At 53.9% G+C, this 15,620-nt stretch overlaps 7 protein-coding genes across 7 annotated transcripts; 5 read left to right on the top strand and 2 right to left on the bottom strand.

Annotated features, from left to right (window-relative positions):
- Positions 1-576: 576 nt before the first annotated feature.
- Positions 577-1,479, top strand: BO86DRAFT_450479 (uncharacterized protein; the record flags this gene model as incomplete). The annotated part of the gene is made up of 3 exons (XM_025676799.1): positions 577-1,022; positions 1,093-1,193; positions 1,312-1,479. Exons 1-3 carry the CDS (start codon positions 911-913, stop codon positions 1,477-1,479), a joined length of 381 nt encoding a protein of 126 aa, XP_025524055.1. The 5' UTR covers positions 577-910.
- Positions 1,480-2,508: 1,029 nt separating this feature from the next.
- On the top strand, positions 2,509-4,474 carry BO86DRAFT_391979 (DNA replication factor Cdt1 C-terminal domain-containing protein). The gene has a single exon (XM_025672714.1). The coding sequence runs from the start codon at positions 2,677-2,679 to the stop codon at positions 4,288-4,290; it is 1,614 nt and encodes a 537-aa protein (XP_025524054.1). The 5' UTR covers positions 2,509-2,676; the 3' UTR covers positions 4,291-4,474.
- A 259-nt stretch (positions 4,475-4,733) lies between these two features.
- BO86DRAFT_369139 (mismatch repair ATPase MSH2) lies at positions 4,734-7,949 on the top strand. The gene is made up of 2 exons (XM_025670228.1): positions 4,734-4,845; positions 4,959-7,949. Exons 1-2 carry the CDS (start codon positions 4,822-4,824, stop codon positions 7,812-7,814), a joined length of 2,880 nt encoding a protein of 959 aa, XP_025524053.1. The 5' UTR covers positions 4,734-4,821; the 3' UTR covers positions 7,815-7,949.
- A 732-nt stretch (positions 7,950-8,681) lies between these two features.
- Positions 8,682-9,422, bottom strand: BO86DRAFT_421761 (uncharacterized protein; the record flags this gene model as incomplete). Its single annotated transcript, XM_025675297.1, has 1 exon — positions 8,682-9,422. The coding sequence occupies one exon, from the start codon at positions 9,420-9,422 to the stop codon at positions 8,682-8,684; it is 741 nt and encodes a 246-aa protein (XP_025524052.1).
- Positions 9,423-11,281: 1,859 nt separating this feature from the next.
- BO86DRAFT_345734 (uncharacterized protein) lies at positions 11,282-12,288 on the top strand. Its single transcript, XM_025669223.1, has 3 exons — positions 11,282-11,623; positions 11,751-11,843; positions 11,960-12,288. The coding sequence occupies exons 1-3, from the start codon at positions 11,504-11,506 to the stop codon at positions 12,023-12,025; spliced, it is 279 nt and encodes a 92-aa protein (XP_025524051.1). The 5' UTR covers positions 11,282-11,503; the 3' UTR covers positions 12,026-12,288.
- BO86DRAFT_194801 (phosphatidylinositol N-acetylglucosaminyltransferase subunit Q/GPI1) lies at positions 11,803-14,759 on the top strand. Its single transcript, XM_025666700.1, has 5 exons — positions 11,803-11,843; positions 11,960-12,184; positions 12,285-13,419; positions 13,480-13,941; positions 14,004-14,759. Exons 2-5 carry the CDS (start codon positions 12,050-12,052, stop codon positions 14,435-14,437), a joined length of 2,166 nt encoding a protein of 721 aa, XP_025524050.1. The 5' UTR covers positions 11,803-11,843; positions 11,960-12,049; the 3' UTR covers positions 14,438-14,759.
- On the bottom strand, positions 14,508-15,600 carry BO86DRAFT_450476 (uncharacterized protein). The gene is made up of 4 exons (XM_025676798.1): positions 15,416-15,600; positions 15,320-15,357; positions 15,161-15,231; positions 14,508-15,072 (listed from the first exon to the last, which is right to left on the bottom strand). Exons 1-4 carry the CDS (start codon positions 15,454-15,456, stop codon positions 14,977-14,979), a joined length of 246 nt encoding a protein of 81 aa, XP_025524049.1. The 5' UTR covers positions 15,457-15,600; the 3' UTR covers positions 14,508-14,976.
- Positions 15,601-15,620: the final 20 nt, after the last annotated feature.

The raw sequence follows: 15,620 nt of genomic DNA, 5'->3' as shown, positions 1-15,620 counted from the left end.
GGTTCAGCAATTAGTTGCGGGTTACAGTAATTGAGCCAATACCAGAACGAAACCAATTTAGATGCAATGATGCCAAGACCTGGACCTGGACCTGGAGGAGGAGGAGGAGGAGGAGGAGGAGGGGATAATCAGCCACAGAATATGATAATTTCCCCTGCAGCTTGGAGCTGGCTAAATTAGGAGGCCGGACCCATCATGACGTTGTCGAGTCGAGTCTCCACGATCTCAGTAACGTCAAACCCACGGGTTAAGGTACCTTTTCCTGGTGACAGACCTTGTCAGCCAGATCACCATGGAACAAGCCCCAGTGGATAATGATGACTCTCAGGTGACGTAGTATCGGCCGATGGCTGCCGCACCCGACTCGGCGTCTTCCTCCACGGTCGTTGAGTATGTGTGCTGAAGCTTGTGAAATGAAAGAGGGTTTGCAGTGAATTTATTCACTCTGGTTCTGTAGTAGGAAAAGAGTGCAGAGATGCAATTCCTTCAAATTCAGCTACTGCACAGTACAAACAAAGCAGGTAGCAAACAACCCGAGGCTTCCCCGCACAGGAAGAGTATAACTTACAGTCCCTCCAGGCTGCGTTAAAGAGAGAAAAAGCGACTAAGCAATTTTAGTCCCCGAGCCCAGCCCAGCCCACGACGACGACGACGACGACGACGTCATACCCTGTGATCCCCAACCCGCTTGCGCCAGCAACCACGGACTTGAAGGGAACAAACAGCCAAGATTCCACGTAGCACACGACGACTATATAATACTACTTCTCATCGCACTGGGAACCTGAATAGCTCACATTTTCTTCACTCACAAACTTCGTCATCCAGGAACACACCAACCAAACCAACCAACCAACTTTCTGAACCACCCCGCTTCCCTACCACCTACCACCTACACCAATCTATCACAATGGCTCAGAGTCGCACTGGAGTTTACGCCGCTGTTGCCGCCCTCGGCCTGGGTGGTTACTACCTCTACCGCGCCGGTGGAGACCCCAAGGGTGCCACGCAGGAGGTTAAACGTAAGTTGTTTGCCCTGTCTGCGCTGTCTCGGTGATACACGGTCACGGATCTTAACATCAATGTTTACAGACGACGCCCACCTTGCCCGCTTGAACGCCCCCACGGGTAACCAGGCCGAGAAGGCCGGAGAGAAGGCCGCGTATGAGGCTCGTTTGAACGTTGACCAGGCGGTACGTTTGTCTACACTTTTCTTACCTTCCCCCCTTTCCCTTTTTCCCGTCAACCTCCTCACATGCGCCCATGAGAAAACCTGCAACACTCGCGCTGACATTTTTCTTTTCGGAACAGGTTGACTCCGCCCGCGCCGAGGCCAAGAACCAGGCTAGCCGCCTGGACCAGATCCGCCAGGATACCACCGCCGAGCTGAAGTCGGGCGCCGAGAAGATCGAGCACAAGGTCGAGGAGAAGGCCTCCGAGGCCAAGGGTGCCTTGTCGGGATGGTTCGGCAAGAAATAGACTGCTTTTTTTTTTCTCAATTGCCCACTACTAGCAGACAGACAGACACGCTTTGAGCACATCATCGCATGCGTGAGTTGAGTATTGGTGTCTGCTGCTTGCTGGGGTTTATTCTCTGTCTCTTTTTCTTCCTCATTCACGGCGGGAGTTGCGTTTGAATTTTTGTTTTTGACAAAACCTTACTTCTTCTTTTTTTGCTCTGAAGGAAGAAAAGTGAGTGGATTGCATATGTATGGCTGGGCCTTGCGTGTGTTTCTTCTTTTTTTTGTTACTGTTGTTTTCTTTGTCGACGACGACGAGGGCAACGACTACGACGACGATGGATGATGTTATTACCGTGATGATGGGTTCGAGTCGGTTTATGAATGATACTATACTCGAGTCGGTCCAATAATATCAATTTTTCAATTATTCGTCCTCCATTGTTGTGTCGGATTGCATGCTTGAAAAGCTCGACAGGGTCTTGTGTAGTATTCGCTTGGGGCCGCAACTGGAGCCAGCGCCGCAAAAGAGCACTGAGAGCACTGACTGGTCCTGCGACGGGATACTATCACTTAAGTTATCAGGGAAAGGCCTAGACTGCATCAGGGTAAATCGCATTCTTGAGTGGATCAGTCAAAAAGAAAGGGCTTCAATGTGGAGTATACTAAGTAGATGAGGGCCACTCTGCCCGTGGTATGCTACATTCCCAATGCACGATTACTGTAGTGACGGGTTGCCGTGCATTGTGAATGGTGGAGTGGGAAATCTATATTGGAATTGAAGCGGATTAATATATAACGTCCAGAGCGCCTTTCTTTACTCGGCAAAACGACTTGTGTTGCCGATATAATTGAGCTTTCATTTCATTTACCCCTGCTGATCATGGCGGCGGCGGGATCCTAATATTACCGCATTCGGCCGCGACGCCTCGAGAAACACGCGACCCGCGTCGACGCGCTCCACCCGGGAAAAAGCATCCAAGCGCCCTCACAAAAGGGACTAAAATATACGCCGGCAATTTTCCTTCGCCCGTCAAACCAACTTCCCCAGATATCCGATATTCCCCTCCATAAACCCACTTTCTACCAACTACCCTTTAGCATATTACTGTTGTGCATTCCTACCTGTCTAATATTTCCATGTTTGCACAATAACACCTTCCTATCTTCCTTATCTCTTACCCTCCTCCCCTCCCACTCTGCAAAGGAAATCGCGATGCCTCGCACCTCCGCAAGGCTGGCCGCCCTCCCCCGGGGTCAGGTCGGCATTCAGACCTTTGCAAGAGCGACCAAGCCTGGCGCCACCACCCCTCAATCGCTCGTGGACACCAAGAAGCAACTTCAGCAGCAGCAGCAGCAGCAGCAGCAGCCCCTGCCGTCCACGACGAAAAGCACGATCTCTCCCACCACCACCGCCCACCTTTCAATCTCACCGTCCAAGAAGCGGAAACTGCACGAATTACACAACGTCACCTGCGGCGGCGGACAACCGACGACACAAGAGGCAGGCAAGCCCGGTCTTCCTGCTGATGCCAAAGACGTCCCAGAGGCAGCTACCCCCTCCCGGACCCTCCGACTCGGCGAGCTTGCCCTAAACACCCCTCGAAGCGGCCACTACGCGCGTCCCGCTGCCCGCGAAGAAGACGGAGACGACATTCCGACCTCGCCATCCAAGCGGGCCGCCACGCACAACAGAACGACCTCGGTATTGTTGCCGCGGAAGGCGAGTGTCGTCACTGTAGACACGCGGGTCGTAGAGCGTCCCGCCTGCGTTGATGATCTGGTGGCCCTGTACTCGGCCTTCCAGAAGGCGGTCTCCATCCACATGATGCACAACGGCGTCAATCGCCCGGCGGACTTGCGGGAACTGCTGCCCAGTATTCAGCGGATCTGGAAGAAGCGGAAGGTGGTGGTCAAGGACCTGCAGCGGTTGCTCTGGGTGATGGAGCAGGATGATCAGTCGACATCATCGTGGTCGTTGTCGTCGTTCTCGTTCAGGATCGCGAATTATGGGTTGGGCCGGGTGTGCTTGGAAAAACTGGCTGCCGCTGATGGCACGAACGCACCACTCTCTGCAGCACCGGTGCGGAGTGATGATAGCGGTGAATTGCAGGAACGGTTCGAGCAGACGGTCGATCTGCTCTGGGAAAAGGCGCTGGATGCAGCGGACGGGGATGCGGAGAAGGTGGACTTTGTGGGTACGCTGGGCGTATCGGCCATTCATGAGTCGTTGGTCCCCTTCACGACATTCCGGAAAGGTCAGCAGCGATTGCAGGATTTGAAGGGCGGGGTGATCAAGGTGAAGACTGAGAAGCTGCGGGCGGATGGGCAGGAGGATTTTGTGCCAGCCAAGTCGCTGGATGCGGCAAGTACGCGCAAGAAGGGCCTGCTGGAACGGATCAAGGACAAGCAGCTGCGACAGGCGAAGTTGCCGCCCCCGCCCACAAAGGATATGCTCCTCCAGCGCGCTGCGGCGGAGCGGGTCGAGGAGGTTGCTGGGGTCTTGGCTCTGCTGAGACCCAAGGGGTATACGGGCAATGGTGCTAAGGCGGTGATGACGGCGCAGCGAACGCCGTTTCGAATGGAGACGATTGTCCAGAACGTCAAGGATTCCTTGCGCAACCCGGTGGCGGACCGAGAGGTCGAGATCTGTCTCGAGATTCTCGCTCGGGAGGATGTTGCGGGACAATGGGTCAACATCGTGATGGTGAATCAGCTCAAATCAGTGGTGCTGAAATCCTGTGCGGATGTGCAGCCCAAGGAGATTGCGGCCAGAGTTGCACCGCTGAAGATCGGGTGGGAGCAGGCTGGCGAGGCTCCCCGGAAGTGAAATAGTTGTTGTTGAATTACCCCTCACTCGTTTTGGATGTCGTGATACCTCATCCGGAATGCCTGGTATGCAGTTCCGGCGTTGTGATTGCATTGTTTGAGCACCGCATGTGTTATGTCCTGTATATTAAGCGGCATTTGTTATGTACTGCACCACTAGCATAGCCTCATTCTATCGACTAATAGATCTACCAATACTTGATTCCTTCCTCCACACCATCTGCTTCAAAACCTAGGCAATACTACTCATCGAAACCAATTTTGACGTATGTCTGTAGACACAATAATTCATAGATTGGTAACTGACAGCTATGCAGCGGAGCTCTCTGATTGGATGAAAACCACTTCCGGCCTCCGCGCCGCAACGCGTATGCACGTGATCGCGCTGCCACAGACCGCGTCTCAGCGTTGATGTATCATTGAATTGACCGATTGCTCCCTCATCCGCAATTGACCAGACCTTCGCCAACAACAACAGGCAAGTTGGCCCAGAACTGAAGTCCTTTTTGTCCTCGTTGAGCTTCCTGGCAATATGTCTGCACGGCCGGATCTCAGAGTAAGTGCTCTTTCGCCAATTGATCCATTTTCTCTTCTCATCCCACCCTTGAACACTATCTTACACGGCGAAACACTACGCTTCAAGTGCTAAATCACTTCTTATTGAAACAGGTAGACGACGAAGTCGGCTTCATCCGCTTCTACCGCTCCATCTCAGACAATACCAACACCAACGACAGCAACAACAACAATGACACCATCCGCATCTTCGACCGCGGCGACTGGTACTCGGCGCACGGGACGGAAGCCGAGTTCATCGCGCGGACGGTCTACAAGACGACCTCGGTGCTCCGCAACCTGGGCCGCAGCGAGACGGGTGGCCTCCCCTCGGTGACGATGAGCGTGACGGTGTTCCGCAACTTCCTGCGCGAGGCGCTCTTCCGGCTGAACAAGCGGGTGGAGATCTGGGCCGCGACGGGCCGCGGCCCGGGCTCGTGGAAGCTCGCCAAGCAGGCCAGCCCCGGCAACCTGCAGGACGTGGAGGAGGAGCTGGGCAGCGTCGGCGCGTTGAGCCTGGACGCGGCCGCGCCTATCATCCTGGCCGTCAAGATCTCGGCCAAGGCCGGCGAGGCGCGCCACGTCGGCGTGTGTTTCGCGGACGCCAGCGTGCGCGAGCTGGGCGTCAGCGAGTTCTTGGACAACGACGTCTACTCGAACTTTGAGTCGTTGGTGATCCAGCTGGGTGTCAAGGAGTGTCTGGTGCAGATGGACGCCGGGCGTAAGGATGTCGAGCTGGCCAAGATCCGTGCGATCGCGGACAGCTGTGGCATCGCGGTGTCGGAGCGCCCCGCCGGGGATTTTGGGGTCAAGGATATTGATCAGGATTTGACGAGGTTGTTGCGGGATGAGCGGTCCGCGGGGACGCTGCCGCAGACGGAGTTGAAACTGGCGATGGGCGCCGCCGCCGCGTTGATTAAGTACCTCGGCGTGATGACGGATGCCTCGAATTTCGGGCAGTATCAGCTGTATCAGCATGATCTGTCGCAGTTCATGAAGCTCGATGCGTCGGCCTTGCGCGCGTTGAATCTCATGCCCGGTCCGCGGGACGGATCGAAGTCCATGAGTTTGTTCGGCCTCTTGAATCACTGCAAGACCCCCGTCGGCAGCCGGCTGCTGGCGCAGTGGCTGAAGCAGCCGCTCATGGATCGCGCGGAGATCGAGAAGCGGCAGCAGCTGGTGGAGGCCTTCGTGGTGGATACGGAGCTCCGCCAGACGATGCAGGAGGAGCACTTGCGGTCGATCCCGGACTTGTATCGGCTCGCGAAGCGATTTCAGCGCAAGCAGGCGACCTTGGAGGATGTGGTCCGCGTGTACCAGGTTGCGATTCGTCTGCCGGGGATTGTTGCTTCGTTGGAGAACGTGATGGATGAGCAGTACCAGACCCCACTCGAGAAAGAATACACCCTCAAGCTGCGCGGTTTCTCGGATAGTCTGGCCAAGCTGGAGGAGATGGTCGAGACCACCGTGGACTTGGACGCGCTGGAGAATCACGAGTTCATCATCAAGCCAGAGTTCGATGAGAGCCTGCGCATCATCCGCAAGAAGCTGGATAAGCTGCGACATGATATGAACGTAGAGCACCGTCGTGTCGGACGGGATCTGGACCAGGAGGTGGAGAAGAAGCTGTTTATGGAGAACCACCGTGTGCATGGCTGGTGCTTCCGACTCACCCGTAACGAGGCTGGTTGCATCCGGAACAAGAGAGAGTACCAGGAGTGCTCGACGCAGAAGAACGGCGTGTACTTCACCACGTCGACGATGCAGGCGCTGCGCCGCGAGCATGACCAGCTTTCGTCCAACTACAACCGCACCCAGACTGGACTGGTCAGTGAGGTGGTCAACGTCGCTGCTTCTTACTGCCCTGTGCTGGAGCAGCTTGCCGGCGTGCTCGCCCACCTGGATGTTGTGGTGAGCTTTGCGCATGCCGCCGTCCATGCTCCGACCCCATATGTTCGGCCCAAGATGCACCCGCGCGGCACGGGAAACACCATCCTGAAGGAGGCCCGCCATCCTTGCATGGAGATGCAGGATGACATCTCGTTCATCACCAACGATGTCTCCCTGATCCGGGACGAGTCGTCCTTCCTCATCATCACCGGTCCCAACATGGGCGGTAAATCGACCTACATCCGGCAGATCGGTGTCATCGCGCTGATGGCCCAGACGGGATGCTTCGTGCCGTGCAGCGAGGCCGAGCTGACCATCTTCGACTGCATCCTTGCTCGTGTCGGTGCCAGCGACTCGCAACTGAAGGGCGTCTCGACGTTCATGGCCGAGATGCTGGAAACCTCCAACATCCTCAAGTCCGCGACCTCGGAGTCCCTGATCATCATCGACGAGCTCGGCCGTGGAACGAGCACTTACGACGGGTTCGGTCTCGCGTGGGCGATTTCCGAGCACATTGTCACCGAGATCCGTTGCTTCGGGCTTTTCGCCACCCACTTCCACGAGCTGACAGCCCTGGCCGACCGGTACCCCAAGTCCGCGAAGAACCTGCACGTCGTGGCCTTCATCGGCGACGGGACCGACGAGCACCTCCAAGGCGACGACGCGAAAGACGCTAAGCGCAACCAGGTCACCCTGCTATACCGGGTGGAGCCCGGCATCTGCGACCAGTCCTTCGGTATCCACGTGGCCGAACTGGTGCGCTTCCCCGAGAAGGTGGTCAACATGGCGCGGCAGAAGGCGGACGAGCTGGAGGACTTCACCTCTGCTGGGGCTCAAGGCAGCGGCGGCAACGGCAGCAGCGAGGAGTCGGCCCCGGCCTCCATCGACAAGTATTCCCAGGAGGAAGTCGAAGAGGGCAGCGCTCTCCTGAAGGAGATGCTGCTCAAATGGAAGGCGGCCGTCGAGTCACCCGGGCAGACCCTTACGGTGGAGGAGAAGCGGCAAATCATGCGCGACCTGGTGAAGAGCGATCCCAAGCTGCAAGCGAACAAAGTGTTTCAGAGCATTAAGGCTCTGTAGAGCTGGAGTTTCTTATATGATCATCAGGCAATGTTTCGGGTATTTGTTTCTAGCGGACAGGAGTCACGGAAAATGGGAGTCATATTGTATGTACCTTATGTATGTTAGGGATACAATGTTATGGACATCGCTGGGCTTGGTCGAACCGACTCGTGATCTATATCGATAGTCTGCGCTGGTGCCTTTGTGGCGTCGGTCGGCTTGTAAGCTGCGTGTATCTTGATTTTAGTAGCCATATTATCTCTAAATTCCATGAGCATGCTACTATACTCACCCCACCTACCCACACTCTGGTCCATACCTGTTCCCAAAATCCAGGAACAATCAGCATGCACTCAGCAAAAGATGATACTCTGTTGACGATCTGTCATTCACATATATATGTCAAACAGAGAGGCTGCATTCTCTTGCTGATCTATTCTTGACATGAGAGATAAGAATTTGACAGCGTAACGTACCCCCAAGAAGCTTGTAAGCAAACCTGCGTTTTGTTTTTCTACCCAAATGTCGCTTATGTGTCTCACTATCAAGGTTTCCTACATTCAGAGCGATCCTTCTCGATTCCCTTAGCGAGTCAACTGAACGTGGCTTGCTCACGATCCTTCAGCGGCAACAGGCCGAGAGGAGAGCTTGCTCCCCAGGCTAGGCGTGTCTTCTTCATGTTCAAACTACTCCGTATCATGCACGGCCCTACCTCCGTAGGTTTGCCCACATTCGCCCACAGTTTACCACACATGATCATCAAGCGAAACAAGAAAATGTCTCCTACTTCAGAAAGCCCTGCCCTCCCGCAAGCAGACTCTTTTGCTTTCCGCGTGGAGTTCCCCCCTTCTCGAACAAAGCTATGGCTTTGGGAGAGGTTCGAGCTCAGCCGCTCTTCTTCAGCACCCTCCGCGCCCGCTCCGCCTCGTGCTCCAGCCGCCGGAAGTACCAGAAGAGGGCCCCATACGCCAGGTCGAAGACGAGGTACATGGCGCAGCACCAGAGCATGAAGGGCTTGCCGAGGAAGCCGAACTCGGCGGGCCAGTGGCGGGCGCGCAGGTAGAACTCCGGGACGAGGGTCAGCGAGCCGGTGAAGCGGAAGAACCACAGGCGCCAGGAGTTGCCGCGGGTGCTGCCGCGCGTCAGCAGCTGGCCGAAGTAGCCGACGCTGAGGATGACCTGGCAGACGATGGCGTTGGCGAAGCAGGCGGCCATGGGGCCCAGCTCGTCGACCAGCGTCAGGTGGGCGGGGATGGCGAAGGCGATGCCGAGGAGGTACCAGCCCGGCAGGTAGCGCTGGACCAGCGGGGCGTGCGCCCACTCGCGCGGGCCCCCGTAGCGGATGGCCGTGTAGATCGTGCCCAGGTTGGTCAGCAGGCCGACCTGGAAGGACAGCGTGATCAGCCAGTGGTCCAGCGTGAAGAAGAACCCGAAGGTGATCTCCCACGCGATGTTGAAGCAGTGCGAGATCAGCGGCATGCTGTACGACCGGTCCGTGTACGAGTGCTGGATGATCAGGTAGTAGACGTACACCCAGGTGATGTTCGTGTACGAGTGGCACAGGTAGCTGGTCCACTCCCACGCCTGGAATTCCGGCGGCGCTTGGGTGAGGTCGAAGCCATGCATGATGAATTGGTTTTGTGACTCGCCTCAATGGTCTGGTCTGGGAGGAGGGAGGTAGGTAGGTAGTGATTATTGTGGAACAGCTGTCGTAGAGTGACGGACTGAGGGAGGAGGCGGGTTCAAATATATCTAGACAGGCAGTATGGAGGATTTACTAACCTACTACTATATCAGTACAGTACTATACAGTACTGCACCAGAGATAACACATGATGGGGCAGGAGTATCAGCGCAATAAACCTACAGATATCACATTCATCCCGGATGAGCTACTCGACCTTCGACTTCTGGACCAAATGATAGCAAATAAGCATAGAGCCAGCTTGCCACGCTGACTACTGCTGATGCTGCAGCTGCAGCAGTACGATAAAGGAAGCCCTGACGGGTTATCCATGGTAGGGATTCTTCAAACAGTTTTCTTGGTGCTGCCTCGTATTGAGGAGGCCCAGAAGAGACCTCGTGATGGCTTTAGCAGAGCTGAAGCTGAGACCGATTCACAATTCTCCTACTTTTTGCTGCTGCTGCTGCTGCTGCTGCATGCACGCTCTGAAAGGCCCTAGCACGACAGTACAGCACCCATGCTGATGCGATAGTCAGCAACCAGACCGTACATGGCGTGGCAGAGATCCCATCAGTTCATACAATACTCTCACTTTCAGCCAATCACTCCCAAATGCACCATCCCAAGTCAGAAGTCTGCATGGCTAGACGCAAGAATTCGGTGGCTGCAACCCCTGCTTTTCTGACCCTCCATGCATGCAATGCAGGTCATTTACTGTATTTGCGTAACCACATACAGCAGGCATAATATCCCCAGTATCCTTGAATTTGAATTGCTCTGGAAGAGGTTCTTTCTTATCTAGAGTTGCACAACCACCCGAAGGGAGTGTGTACAGTTGCACAGCAGGCACGTGCCATGACCGTCCTATCAACCCTGCAACCCACAAGCAGGGATTCCGAATAGGTCGAAGAAGACCAGGGCATCGTCGGCACAATTTTAACTCCAACCAGGAGGAGCTTGCTATGGCGTGCAGTCACGCATTCACAGTTGTCGATGATTTGGAAATATCTGATATTTGCTTGTGGTGAGCTATTAGCTGTGTCTGGCTTTTTCGGTTGCGGAGCATATAAAGTACAGAACTTAGTGCACATATGGTTTGAATATGATTATGCCATAGCTAGAAACCAAATCCTGGCATCATAATAGGCGAATCAATCAGCAATCGCATCGAGTGTGATGCTCCCAAATTAGGGAGGGTCGCAGACAGCCAGCCTTCCTACTAGCTCGATGCAGCTTTGACCACAGGCAAGCCCGTTCAGACTCCTGCCTCATGTCAGGATCATAGGGAATGACAACTAAAAGGCTTTTCCGGCGGAAAAAGCACAGATCAGAACAGCACTAGGTAGTTTCTCTTCAATTATCCCAGTTCTAAACCACCTTTCCCATAGAACTCAACTTTCTATTCTGTTGGCTAAAATGTCTCTCCCCACTACCTTTTACATAGGTGGTACTTTGCTCTGTTGATCTGTGTTTTGTTCGTAAAAAAGGGGCCCTTCTTATTCTAACGAGTGATTACCAGCTCTGGCTCACTACGCTAATAGGCTTAGGGCAGGGCTTCTGGGTCTGGGGGTGGAAAGCTTCGAATTGCACTAGGCTGGCGAGGTAGAGCTTGGAGACTTTACGAGTCTCTATCCATAATCAGAATGCGCACTGATTTATGAGTTATTGAGACAAAAGTGTACAGAGTGTACTAAGACTGTCGAAGACGACTCAAACCGCTGTATACAATCTACAAGTCACGTGCAAGTGCGGAGGTCGAGACGCCGCGGGTCGTGCAGTACACCAATACACCCTCAATCCAAGGGACACCATTTTATCCTGGAGACAAGCTTCCAGAGACATTCATTGTTTACCATCCCATCTCAATTCCGAGGCTTGATTTTCAGCCACTTTCAGTACGGTCATCGCTCCTTACCGGCTCTTCACGTTCGCTCTTTGCTCTATTCTACGCTTCCTTACCGAACCCCCTCAGCGATGCGCGCAACCTAAAGCGAATCCTCCCGCACACCAAACGACTTGATTCATGCACCCCTTTTCCATCCTCACCCTCGGAATCTTTGTAGCGGGCTACATCACCGCGCGGTGGGATCTTGTCACCCGGCTGTACGAATTAGCCATTTTTGCATGGGATCACGGTGTGGTGGTATGGCTCCCAATGGCCCTCTTTGCTTGACCTGAACACGCGCGACTTGAAACTTCGGGTGACCGCGTTGTCACTGCCACGGAAAGATACTGTTCGCTGACTTTACTTCTCTCTCCCCCATATTCAGACACGTACGGCCAAAGGATTTCTCCTACTGTCGGTCTTTTTCTTCTTGCTCGTCCTCCCCATCAATCATCTGGCGGCGACCGAGGGTAAATTGGTATGCTATACACATCGCACAGCACAGTGTTGAATGGCAGCAATGCTTGCGACATTGCTTTGGGCCTTGAACCTGGGAAATTCAGACGCTGATCATGGGGATAATCTGTTGTATAGCACCCGCGCTACGTCCACCTAGGGGTCTCCGCTCGAGAACAATTGCGCCGTCGAGGCTCCTTCTAGAGTACCGGCCGAAGGAATGACAACATGCTCATGAGCGATGGACTGTTACGGGTATTCTGGCCATACGATCTGCCGCGATCGTCGTCGCCGGGGGTGATTGTCGGGTGGAGGAACTCGGAACTGGATTTGTTCGTGTTGACTGTGTTGGAGGGTGTTGAGGTAATGCTCTCTTCTGTTTGTGGTTGTCTGGGTTGTGGTCGTCTTGCACATGTGAGGAGGAGCCAGTCAACGCTGACATCTTGCTTTCCCTCCCTGCCAGCCACGGAACGTCGACAATGCTCTTCGCGCAGGCATCCTCTTTCGCAACAGCCCGCACCCTATTGTGCGCATATTCACATTGTGTGGGCGATCTGCGATGCATGTTCTAGGCTCGACCAACTCCCCAGACCCGCCCAGTGCATTCAATCCGTCGCATCTCTATGTCACTACGACTCCGGCTTGTAAGGTGCCACGGATTTGGTGCCCACCGGAGACGAATCTCTCGGTGCAGGTCATCATGTTTCACCGGCCGCATCCGACTCGGATGGAGTACATGTCGCTGGATCCGATCTCGTTGGCGCTCGGAGATAAAGTGGTTGCGGCCGATCAACCCGATGCGGTGTCCAGTCAAATTGACACCGAGGAGGAACATGATAAGGGAAAAGGCGGAAAGTTGGTGGAAAAGCTCAAGCTTCATACCGTCGTGAAGCATGTTCCGTCTTCGAAGGAGCAAGCATTGCCCCTCATCATCAATCAAGTCAATTGCGCCTACGAGATGGGCAAGCTTATGGAGAAAAACAGCCATCTGATTGGAATTCGGGTCAAGAGAAGCATGAGTGTGGGGGAGCGGGTCGTGGAGTCTGCAACTACCCTGTGGGACTTGTTCGTTCTCGGCGTTTCCTACGTCTTCTGGCAGTGGATATGGCCTGTGATCACCCGGATATTCGTCGTCGGGCTTGTGTTTCACCGTACCATCGCAGAAATCGTCCTGCAGATCCTGGAGTGGCGCGCTCGTCCCGACGCTGCTGCGCTCAAGGACATCTCTGCTACCGCTCAGCAGGTTGACATCCGCCTTCAACAGTTCTGTTACTGGCCCATTCAATATGTGAAGCTGCGACAAAGGAAAGACAACTGGGAGAGTGTGACGACTAGTCATCCGGACTATATTCGATTCTACAACAGCCTGTGGCTTGTGGCTAATGATGTGATCATAGGGATCGCGTTAGGGTCATACATCATAGACAACGCCAACTGGGTCGCCTTCCAGATCAACTCCATCTTGACAGGCTGGACAGTGGAGGGGCTGCAACGTACCATATCCTGGTTGATGGACTGGCCGGCTGGCTTGAAATTGAACAATGAGCTCGCCGCATTCCTTGGAGATCTCTTTCTATGGGTGATAGAGAATTGGGCAGGTTGGTTTGAATCTTCTCTCGTTCTCAGGACAGACTAGTAATACTGTTATGATGTTTTAGCTTGCATTGCCAACCTGCAACCCTATCTTCCGCACGTGATCTACGTGGTGGGATGTTCAAGCTTCGCCGGGGCAAGCATGCCGATTGCCCTGTTTTCCGACCTGGTGTCTATCCTGACTGTCCACATCTACTCATTCTACATTGCGTCGGCGCGGATATTCAACTGGCAACTGACCATCATCATCTCGCTTTTCCACCTCTTCCGCGGCAAGAAGCGAAATGTGCTTCGCAACCGTATTGACTCGTGCGATTATGATCTCGATCAGCTGTTGCTGGGAACCATACTGTTCACTGTCCTTTTCTTCCTCCTGCCGACTGTGATTGTCTTTTACCTTGCCTTCGCAAGTGCGCGAATGTTAATCATCTCACTAAAAGCAGCGCTTGACACCTGCCTAGCCTTCTTGAATCACTTCCCGCTCTTTGCATTGATGCTGCGAGTCAAAGACTCGCGGCGATTACCTGGTACGTATGCCCCCAGAATAATGTTTTGAGGCTAAATCACTAATGGAGTGTGGCCAAACCAGGCGGGATTCGCTTCGAACTCCGGCAAGAGCACGACAAGTCTCCTGCAACCGGCAAGTCCACCACTAGCGTACCGTATATCCACTTCGAGTCCATCCCGCTCGCGTTGCGTGCCATGTTCGACCAGTACTTCCAGCTGGGCCATCGTCTCCGGAAACACTATCTCGCCCCGCGGGTCATCTTCTGCCTCGTCACCGGCCGCTTCGTGCCTCCTATCCACCGTCGCAACCTTTACGGCATGCAGTACAGCATGCTCCCTGCGCGCCGGGCTACTATGATGGAGGTGTGGTCCATGTTGACACAGCCCCGCAAGACCAGTAGCGGAGGCAGCAGCTCCTCATCGATGGGTGGCGGGATTGGCACAGCGGCGAATGGGATCCTGAAGGTTCCGGGGACATTCGGACAAGGGGATCTGCGGAGAAGAGGTCATCGATGATGCCATGAAGTTTGTATGCTAAGAACATACAGGGATGAAGTACATAATATATGGACGATTTGAGCTATCTGGTGGGTTGAGAGTCGATGCAATGAATGATGGTATAGGTATATAATACATAATGCATGTTTCCAAGAACATCGTATCGCACATGATAGTAAAATCATAACATATAGTACAAGTAGACAGCACAGCTCTAATCTTTTGATCAAAGAGAGAAGAGGAAACCAAGCAAAGCCCCTACTAGATCATGCCATATATAGCAGTCGGGGGGGAGACGGGATGAGACGAGACGAGATGGTGTGAGTGGGTTATGATGAGCTTTCTGAAGGGGTCCGGAGTGGGTTTGACTCTCCCTACCCCCTTGCCCTATGCATATCCTGAAGAATCAACACTCCAAAATACTTTTCTCATTACCCCTCCTTAACCACGAGGGTAGAGAGATCGGAATTAGCTGTTTCCCCCGAGAAGAGAGATAAAGAGATCATTGGATCGACGGAATCAAAGAAGAATAAGGAACGGAGTCGAACGAGAAGACCTCAACCTCGTCGAAGCGTCTCGGCGTCGAATTCCTTGGCCGTGCTCTTCCGGGCATCTTCGAGCATGGAATCGATACCCTTTTCTTTGAGGACGACCTGTTGAGATGTTAGAGGGAGTCACTCGAGAAAGCAGAAAGGGGGCTGTCTGTGACAATGATCGAGAAGCATGGAAGAAAGCACATACATTCAAGCACGTCTTGTACTTGGTGAAGAGTTCCTCGCAGTCGTTGGAGGTGGTGTTGCCACGGAGATATTCTGGGGTTCATGGGTTAGTTTGTACTGGTCACTGGGCTCTAGAGCGTGAAGGACGTGGGGAGAAGAGGGCTGGCAAACGGCAACTTACTCTCACTGTACCACTTGAGGAAGCAGGTGTCGTATTTCCTGTTTGGGGTGGGTTAGTTGGGTTTTCTGATATACACACGATGGGTGGGTGGCTTACTCTTTGATCTCGTTGCATTCGGGGGCGATTGAGGCGGCCATGTTGGAATGTGCGGAAGAATATGTCCCCCAGACGATCTGATGGTGGATACTGAGATGAAACTGATTCCAAAGTAAAGGATATAGAGCTATGTATGTGATTTGATATGCTGGTTTGGGAGGCAAATCGTGGTAGTTCTAGTTGAGATCCTCTCTATCATGAAATT

The sequence above is a fragment of the Aspergillus japonicus genome, assembly GCF_003184785.1.
Source record: "Aspergillus japonicus CBS 114.51 unplaced genomic scaffold BO86scaffold_61, whole genome shotgun sequence".
Lineage (NCBI taxonomy): Eukaryota > Fungi > Ascomycota > Eurotiomycetes > Eurotiales > Aspergillaceae > Aspergillus > Aspergillus japonicus.
This window is presented reverse-complemented; position numbering and strand designations above follow the sequence as displayed.